This window comes from Strix uralensis, chromosome 33, assembly GCF_047716275.1.
Source record: "Strix uralensis isolate ZFMK-TIS-50842 chromosome 33, bStrUra1, whole genome shotgun sequence".
NCBI classification, from domain to species: Eukaryota; Metazoa; Chordata; class Aves; order Strigiformes; family Strigidae; genus Strix; species Strix uralensis.
The window spans coordinates 612,869-621,758 of NC_134004.1; the positions used below are offsets into that span (position 1 = coordinate 612,869).

At 58.5% G+C, this 8,890-nt stretch overlaps 2 protein-coding genes across 2 annotated transcripts; one reads left to right on the plus strand and one right to left on the minus strand.

Annotated features, from left to right (window-relative positions):
* The first annotated feature begins 4,731 nt into the window (after positions 1-4,731).
* LOC141936618 (electroneutral sodium bicarbonate exchanger 1-like) lies at positions 4,732-6,837 on the plus strand. The gene is made up of 4 exons (XM_074853744.1): positions 4,732-4,761; positions 5,320-5,743; positions 6,105-6,509; positions 6,733-6,837. Exons 2-4 carry the CDS (start codon positions 5,633-5,635, stop codon positions 6,751-6,753), a joined length of 537 nt encoding a protein of 178 aa, XP_074709845.1. The 5' UTR covers positions 4,732-4,761; positions 5,320-5,632; the 3' UTR covers positions 6,754-6,837.
* LOC141936619 (separin-like) lies at positions 6,501-8,219 on the minus strand. The gene is made up of 3 exons (XM_074853745.1): positions 8,121-8,219; positions 7,754-8,040; positions 6,501-6,756 (listed from the first exon to the last, which is right to left on the minus strand). The coding sequence occupies exons 1-3, from the start codon at positions 8,163-8,165 to the stop codon at positions 6,606-6,608; spliced, it is 483 nt and encodes a 160-aa protein (XP_074709846.1). The 5' UTR covers positions 8,166-8,219; the 3' UTR covers positions 6,501-6,605.
* Positions 8,220-8,890: the final 671 nt, after the last annotated feature.

Below are 8,890 nucleotides of genomic sequence, written 5' to 3' on the forward strand. Positions count from 1 at the left end.
GCCTTCCGGAGCGAGGCCGCGCCGCTCCTGGCTGCTCTGCTCCATCTTCTCCATCAGCCAGGTCATCTCCTGCTGCTCCTTGCGCTGCCGCAGGAGCTCTTGTGTGGCCGCATCTTCCCGGTCACCAGCTCTCAGGGCGTATTGCGCGATGCTCAGCAGGGTCAGGATGCGTGTGAGTCCCACAACCATGGTCTGGAGGAGGAGGGGGAGAGGGGCTCAGTGGGGCTGGGTGGGAGGGAGGTGGTGGCTGGAGCAGCAGGGGAGAATATGCCAGGGCTGGGGCCCGGTGGGAAAGGGGCCAAGGGAGCTGAGAGGCAGTAAGGGGGAGGGTGGTGAGCGCTGCAGGGACAGGGACATCTCCCCACAGCCCCCGGGCACTGGCCGTGGCTGGCAGCCCCGACACCCCTGTGCCCAGCCCCGAGGGCAGCACCTGCCCTGCCCCAGGCGCTCCCCGCAGCAGCTGTGCCCTCGCCCCGGCTGTAGAAACCCCCCTCAGGAGCCAGAGCTTCTGCCCCGGCCCTTGTCCGGCCCAGCCTTCCCCCCCGCCGGCCTCACTCACCGCTGGCCGAGCCGTACTGCAGGGCAGGAGAAGGAGGGGCCCTTGCTGGAGGGGACCCCGCTGCGCCTCAAACCCCAAGCCCCGAGCCCACGAGCTCTGGGTAGAGCAGCAGCTCTGCTACAAGGAGATCCCCGAGGCCTGCGTGGGCTCCTGCCAGGCCAAACGCGCCATCAGTGTCCCCCCCCGTGTCCCCAAAATCTCAGGGGGTCCCCAACCCCTTTTTTGGGGACATCCTGGTGTCCCCAACTGAACACTGACCTCTTGGGTTGGTGGCCTCTCGCTCTCCTCCCACCTTCAATATCGTATTTATGGATCCCTGTTGCCCCCCCACCATGTCCCCACCCCCCTGCCTCGTCACTTGGGGTGTCCCCTTGTCCCTTGGGGTGACATCCCCATGTGTCCCCCCCCCCCCCATCAAGCTCTCCTCCAGAGCATCGCCGCTGACCCCGGTCTCTATCGGATGCTTCCACGTTTCAGCACCTTCATCTGGTAGGGGGTGAGTCCCAGGGGTGTCCCCAACATGTAGGGTGACACAGGTGTGTCCCAAAGGTGGGGTGGCCCTTGTGACACCCACACACACTTTTTGGTGCCCCCCTTTCCCCCAGGTCCATGTTAACATAGTGCAGAACAACCTGGTGCTGCTCATTTACCTCATGGGGATGGTGAAGGCTCTGATGGACAACCCCACCCTCTCCCTGGAGAAATATGTGAGTCTGGGGGGTGGTGTCCCTTCCTCTGGGGGATGTCACCAGCCTGTCCTGGTCACCCAGGGCTGCTGTAAACCCCCTGTGTCCTTCTCTGTGTCCCTCCATGTCCCCAGTCTCCACCAGCTCATCCCCATCATCACAACATGCGTCGGGAGCCCCCAGCTCTCCCAGTGTCCCCATGTGAGGCCGTCCCCATGTCCCCCCCGTGTCCCACGGTGTCCCTGTGTGTCATCACAGCATCATGTTTGTCTTTGGGCTTCCTGGGGAGGGACTGCAGCCGGGCAAGACCTGTTGGGGAGCTCAGTCTTCTTTGGGGATGCTCTGTGAGGCAGGAGGACAATTGCTTTGAGCTGCCAGTATTTCTGGAAGGATTACCCACACTTGCCTTCCATCTGGAATACTGTTCAGTGGCACTTGGGGTTTTTTTAATTAAAAAGAAAAATTAAAAAATAGGATGTGTGTGAATAGCTGTGTGCTAGATACAGTGAATAATCTCCTCCTTTTTGGAGTGAATGGCTTTATAATTAAAAATCTCCATTCAATGTTACAAAAAGGGGTTCCCTTGAAGATCCACATGCTTGCTGATGGATTCCTGGCTGACAAAATCCCCTCCCAGCTTGCTTAAACATTAAACCCTCTTTCAAGTGCCATTCAGATTATCTAGTGTGATTTCTTCCAATTAATCATAGCAGTGTAAAGTGTGTATTGTTCTTAAAACCTACGGTCAGAAGTTCATAGAAGCATCTGTGTCTGGTTTAACTGAGTTAAAGCTCTTGTTGTGTCAGGTGGAGGGTTTCTAATGCCGTTTTTTTCTCTCTCAGCAGAGATGACCGTGCACATCTCACCCTCTAGGAGCCAGGACGCCACATCCAGGTTCCAGCCCATGCTGTCCCCAGAGCTCGTGTCCTCGAGGTGAGCAGGGAGGGGCGTCACCCCGCAAGGGGTTGGTGTGTTGCAGCAGTCGGTGCTGTGAGGGCTGAGGGATGGCAGCGGGGTGACAGCAGCTGTTGGGGTCCCTCATTTGCACAGCCCCGCCCCTGCCCGCTGGGGAATCTCTGGGTCCCTGGGGCAGGTTTTGAACAGTCCCTCCCAGTTAGGTCAATGGACCCAGCACAGCCAGGAGATGCGGTGGGAGCTGCTCGGCCTGGCAGAAATCCCTCGGTACTTGTGATTCAGAAGAGGCAAAATTTGGACCCCCAGGTCTCCTTAGATGACCTTCAGGAGCTGGGGGCTGCAGCAGGGACAGGCTCTCTGTCTCTGGTCCAGTGACTGGTCCCATTGCTCACAGGAAGGGGAAGAGCTTTAACAGGTGAATCTGCCATTTCCCTTCTTCTGGGGGTTACAGGAGCTGTTCTGGGCATGAGGGAGGTGTAAATTCACCGGTTGAGTCAGACTGGGTAGAGCAGAGATGGGCTGTCGTTTCTCTGACCTCAGCGCTGTGTCTGTGCTGTAGCTGTAATCATCTCTGCCCGCACAAGTCACCTGGGGGCCTATTTTGTTTTAAAGGAGATATAATGATTAAAGTCTGTGAATCTAGTGCACAGTCTGAAATGAGTACTCGGGGACCAGCAAACTCATCTCCAGACAGGAGCATTTTATCCTCTTGCCCACCAAGTTAACCGGTGCCACCAAGTGCTTCCAGGAGGCCCTTTCACAGTCGCAGTTGTGACCCAAGTGTGAGACCCAGTGGCTGGGATTTTCTTGCTTTGAACACAGTAATCCTGGCAATGCCCTTCCGCAGCCCCGGTGGCAAGGGGAAAAGAGAAGCCAAAGGACTTTTTTCTGTTTGCCCCTGTAGTTCTCCTTCGGCTTTTAAGGCACAGCTGCTCTTGGTGCAGCGCCGGCGGTGGTACTTCAGGCGAGGAGGGCGTCAGCTCTCAGCCCTTGGCTTTTGCAAGGAGAAAAACGGTGTGTTTGGTGGGAAGTGCCCTTGCACCAAGGGAAGCTGGAGCCTGGAAGGGCTGAAGATGAAGCTTTGCCCTTGCAGGCTGCTGAGGGCCTTTGGAGGTTGTTGGTGGCCATGTCTTGTGGCCAAGTGCCATCTAGTGAGTCCTGCAGGTATCGCGTTTGGAGACCGAAACTGGCTGTGATAAGAAGTGCAGGGTTTGGGTTTTTTTTTTTCCTCACCCAGTTTAGAAATCCCTCTTCGTTTTTAGAAAGGAACAACAGGAAGGAAGCAGGAGGTTTGTTTTTCTGGTCTGAAACCCTCATCTCTCTCTCCCTGTAGTAAATACTTCCCGCCTCACGTTGTGTACAATATAGGTGATGTTATGAGCTGTTTTATTTGGGTATGGGAAGAAAAAGCTCCTACAAGTCCGTGTTTTTAGGGCCATGCCTGGAGGAGGCAGCACACAGAGGCCTCTTCTGCATAGCGCTGGTGGCCACTGACACCAGCTCTCTGGTGTGCTACATCACCCGCTTCACCGATGAAGCCTTCGCCTCCCTCATCTGCCTCATCTTCATCTACAAGGCTCTGGAGAAGCTGAGTCACCTGCAGGAGATCTGCTTCTGTACATCATATGCTCAAGGGGAAAGTTGGTTCAAATGAGGAACAAGCGGTGCCTCGGTGCCTTATTCCCATTTTAGCAGTGAGCGTGGCTGTAGTGGCAGACATCTGTTTCCTTATTTCTTAATTTAGTTTTTTAAAGGTCTGAATCCAAACAGCCCTTTTCCACCCAATTAAACGCCAGATCTCCCAGGGACAAGCACAGCAGCAGCACCTGACCAAGGGATTTGGCTGCATGTCTGCAGAGGGGGGGGGGGTTTGTTAACCAGCCCTCACGTTGTTGATGTCCCCAACTCTTCCACCTCATGTTAGGGCCCCGTTTGCGATGCCTCTCTCAGCTCTGGTTTCTTGCCCCAGGTACGGTCCACAGTAAGTGACTTTGCTGTTTTCCTCACCATCGTCGTCATGGTGCTCATGGACTTCATGGTTGGGATCCCGTCCCCGAAGCTCCACGTTCCCCATATGTTCAAGGTAACGGGGGGGTTTGGCACGGAGCTGGTTTCAGCTCTTGGGGATGCCCCAAGGGGATGCCGGGGCAGGACAGGGCTGAGTCTGGAGGAGGTGCTGGTGGTGTGACCATCTCTTCTTCCACCCCCGAACGCATCGTTTCCTTCTGGAAATGAGAAGACATCCCCAGACTAGATACCTACAGCAGAAGTATCTGTAGGTGCTTGCACAGCAGAGGACGCTGGCGCTGCTGAACCCCCCGGGAGAGGGTGACGTGAAGCCAGGGCTGGGAGATGCTCTGACACAGGCAGGGAGGGAAAATCAAAGCCAGCGAAGGGGCTGGGCTGGGAGATGATGCTGAGGTGTGAGCTTTGTTGCAGCCTACCAGAGACGACCGTGGGTGGTTCATCAACCCCATAGGACCCAACCCTTGGTGGACAGTGTTGGCTGCGCTCATCCCAGCTCTGCTCTGCACCATCTTGATCTTCATGGACCAGCAGATCACTGCCGTTATTGTGAACAGGAAGGAGCACAGGCTGAAGGTAAGGGGCTGCAAGAGATGACCCCACCCCCAGCCCACTCTGGGCTGCAGGGATGGGAGAAGCTCCTATTCCAAATGCTTTGTGAAGGCCTTGCTTTGGGACAACGTCAGGCTGCGGGGCAGGATGCTCTCCTGAATTCATGATGACGCAGGGAGAGGATGACAGGGGAGTTCAGATGAGCAATCTTTAGGAGCCCCAAAGAAATCTTAGAGCAATATAGAAGCGCGTTTTTGTTTTAAAATGTCGGCAGCGGCTGGGGGAAGGAATTGCTTTGATGCGCTGCTGGGGGTAACTCAGAGTCACATCGTACTTGCAAGTGGCGGAAATTTCTTTATGAATGAAAAAACCAGTCTCTCCAAACCCACTTTGTCTGAACTCCTGCCAGATCTGGCTGCAAGGTGCTTGCGCAGAGGCTGGCTACATCCTTAGTGGTTTCCAATTCTTGTTTTAAACTTTCAAGCAGTTGGCTTGTGCTCAAGTAGGGTTTGAGCCTGACTTGCGATGTTGTCCTGGCTCTTGTGCCGCGGGATGCTGTATCTCTTGTTTTGCTCCCTGCAGAAAGGATGCGGGTACCACCTGGACCTTTTCATCGTGGCCGTGATGCTCGGGGTCTGCTCCGTGATGGGGCTGCCCTGGTTTGTGGCTGCGACCGTCCTGTCCATCACCCACGTGAACAGCCTCAAAGTAGAGTCCGAGTGCTCAGCTCCGGGAGAACAACCCAAGTTTCTGGGGATACGAGAGCAGAGGGTCACGGGCTTGATGATCTTTGTGATCCGATGGGGAGAATCCGACACACCTCTAACCCTGTGGAAAGTGGAAAGCTTTAGGCAATTTTAGGCAGTGCCTGTAGAAGAGAGGGGTAATACTGAAAATGCAATTTAAACCCCCAAATGACTGCATTCTTTGTTTTCAGTTTATACCAATGCCGGTGCTTTATGGCGTCTTTCTCTACATGGGTGTGTCGTCGCTCAGAGGAATTCAGGTACGGACTCTTGTGCGGCGTGTCGGCTCCCTGGTATTTCACCTCCGTGAAAATGGGGGAATTCAGTGCAAAGGGAAGGCAGTTTCTCCCACTGGTGGAAATCCTTGCTGGGGGGGATTCCGTGGGCCACAAAAGGCTGTTAATAGACCAGCGTGGAATAATGGCAATTTGGTGGGCAGCCCTCATGGGAAGCTGGTTTATAGATGGAGTGAAGGGGAAGTGGGTGCTGCTCCCAGGAGGAACATAGTGGGATCCAGGATTTCTCATGGCACGCGAGGTCCTGAAAACTGCCCCCACATCTCAACAGGGCCAGAAACTTCCCGCAGTCCCAAGGTGGCCACTTCTCACTTTTATTTTGCAGTTCTTTGACCGCCTGAAGCTGTTTTGGATGCCGGCAAAACACCAGCCGGATTTCATCTACCTGCGGCACGTCCCCTTGCGAAAGGTGCATTTATTCACCGTGATCCAGCTGATCTGCCTCGTCCTGCTCTGGGCCATCAAGGTGTCCTGTGCCGCCATCATCTTCCCCATGATGGTAAGAGCCAGTGCCGCTTGGCAGCGGGATGTTTGCAGCGCTGGAGGGAGATGTAGCCTCATCTCTGGCCTCACCGCATCTTCCCTCTTCCTCGTGAAGGTTTTGGCTCTCGTTTTTGTCCGGAAAGTGATGGATTTCTGCTTCTCGAAGCGGGAGCTCAGCTTTCTGGATGACCTTATGCCAGAAGGGAAGTTCTTGGACGGTGCCAAGAATGAAGCCGAAGGGGAAGAGGTAACGCTTGCTGGGGGCTCGGGGCTGGAAGCACCATCAGGAGCCTTTGCTTGGAGCTGTTGCTCTGCAGCTCTCAGGTTTGCCTCCCAAAACTCATCAGCCAGCACAACCTCTCGTGCTTACGCTGAGCTTTGGTTCCCCGGCCCCCCTGTGCCTTGTGCTGGTGCGCTTGGTGGCATCAGTTCCTGTCCTCACGGGTTGCTGTGTGAAATGTTTCTTGCAGGCCAGCTCCTTCTGGATTTGATACCTGGGATGAGACGTTGGAAACAACCATGTTACATCCCCAGGGGCAGGCAGGACCCTGACCGGCCGGGGGAGCAGGATGGGGATGATGGGGACACACCCACAGACACCGCACCAGTAATAAAACAGTTGATGCTACACCTTGTTGTAGGGTCTCTGGGGTGCTGCAGGCCCTGAGGGGGTGATCCCCCACCCCTGCCACCCTTCCCGGGGGTCCCCAGGCTGCCAGGTCCCCCCTGGTGTGAGCTGTGGCCTCCTGGCCCCTGGCCAGGCAGTGGCAGAAGCGACCCACGGCCACACGGGGACAGGGCTGGGGACTGCCTGTGTCCCCTGAGGGGGGTGGCCTGTGGACCTGCACCCCCCTGTGCATGGGGGAGATGTCCCTGTCCCTGGTGGCAGCCAGCACAGGGGGAGGGTGACCAGGAGGGTCCCCAGCAGTGGCCTGAAGCTCATCACCGCTGCAGGGCCAGGGGCCAGGCAGGGCCAGCACCCAGGAACGATGACAGCACAGGGACACACTGGGACAGGGACCAGGGGACATTCCAAGGTGCACGGGGGAGGAACCACCCAGACCCTCCCAGTGCCCCCCCAGTGCATCCTCGCTGCTTCCTCCAGCATCTGCTGGGCTCATCCCCGGCCCCCTCCCCAGTGTCCCCAGTGCATCCCCCAGCCCCCACCCCAATACCCCCAGGACATCCCCCATCCCCACCCCACTGCCTGCCCCCCCCCCTCCCCAGGGCGCCCGGGGACAGCTCCCCCGGCCTTCCCCAGCACATCCCGGAGCATCCCCCTGTCCCAACCCCCTCAATGCTCCCTTGCCAGCCCTGGAGAGCTGTCTCCTGGGCAGAGCCCTGTGCAGCGCTGGGGGACAGCCTGGGCACGGCCGGTGCCCTGGGCCAGGTCACCGAGCTGCAGTTTCAGCTGCAGGGCCCCAGCTACACCCAGGGAGGTCTGGCAGGGAGGGAAGGGGTCGCAGGGGAGCTCAACCCAAGCTCTGGTACCTGCTGCTCCAGCAGGCATCGCCGCTGCCCTGGCCGGCCGTGGTCCTCAGCAGGTGGTAGCGGATCTTCTCCAGACAGAAGGGAGCAGGCTGTGGCACGGCTCTCAGGTAGCCCTGGCATGCTGCCTCGGCTACGGCCACCAGGCTGGTGACCTGGGGCGGGCAGCCCCCGGGCTGGGCCATCTGCTCGATGCAAATCCGCAGGACTTGGTCACAGACCTGGCTCTTCCGCAGGCGGGAGGCCTGGCTGCTGTCGGAGGCATCTTCCAGGGAGCACGAGAGGCGTTCCTGGGGAGGGGAGGGTGTCAGGGCGCCCCGGGGGAGGGATTCCCCCCCCCAGCAGAGCTCCCCCCCGGTCCCCGGCTCACCCCCAGCTCGGCCAGCAGCTCCTCTGTGCCCTCCCAGCTCTGCATCGCAGCAGCAAAATCAGCTCCTCAGAGGAGCTTCAGGTGTGACACCAGGCTGGCGACTGGGGCAGGAAGGGAAAGGTGTGAGACCCCCCCCCACAGCTCACAGGAAACTCCCAGAGCCACTCCCCAGGCTCCCCCTCAATGCTCACAGCGTGCCCCCCCCCCCATTCTCCAGCTCCCTGGGAACCCCCAGCCCCACTCCCCAGTGCACCCAGGACCCGAAGATCCACTCCCCAACCCCGAGAGGGACCAGAGCCCCCCCCAATCCCACTCCCTGATCCCCTCAAGGCTCACAGCCCCCCCCCCCGGGCCCACTCCCCGATCCCCTCAGGGCTCACAGCAACCCCCAGGCCCACTCCCCGATTCCCTCAAGGCTCACAGCTCCCCCCAGCCCCACACCTCGATTCCCTCAAGGTTCGCAGCCCCCCCCCGCCCCACTCCCCAATCCCCTCAGGGCTCACAGCCCCCCCCAGCCCCACTCCCCAATCCCCTCAGGGCTCACAGCACCCCCCCAACCCAACTCCCCAGTCCCCTCAAGGCTCACAGTGGCCCCCAGCCCCACACCCCGATTCCCTCAGAGACCACAGCCCCCCCAATCCCACTCCTCGATCCCCACAAGGCTCACAGCCCCCCCAGCCCCACTCCCCGATCCCCTCAGAGGCCACAGCCCCCCCAGTCCCACTCCCCGATCCCCTCAGGGCTCACAGCCCCCCCCAGCCCCACTCCCT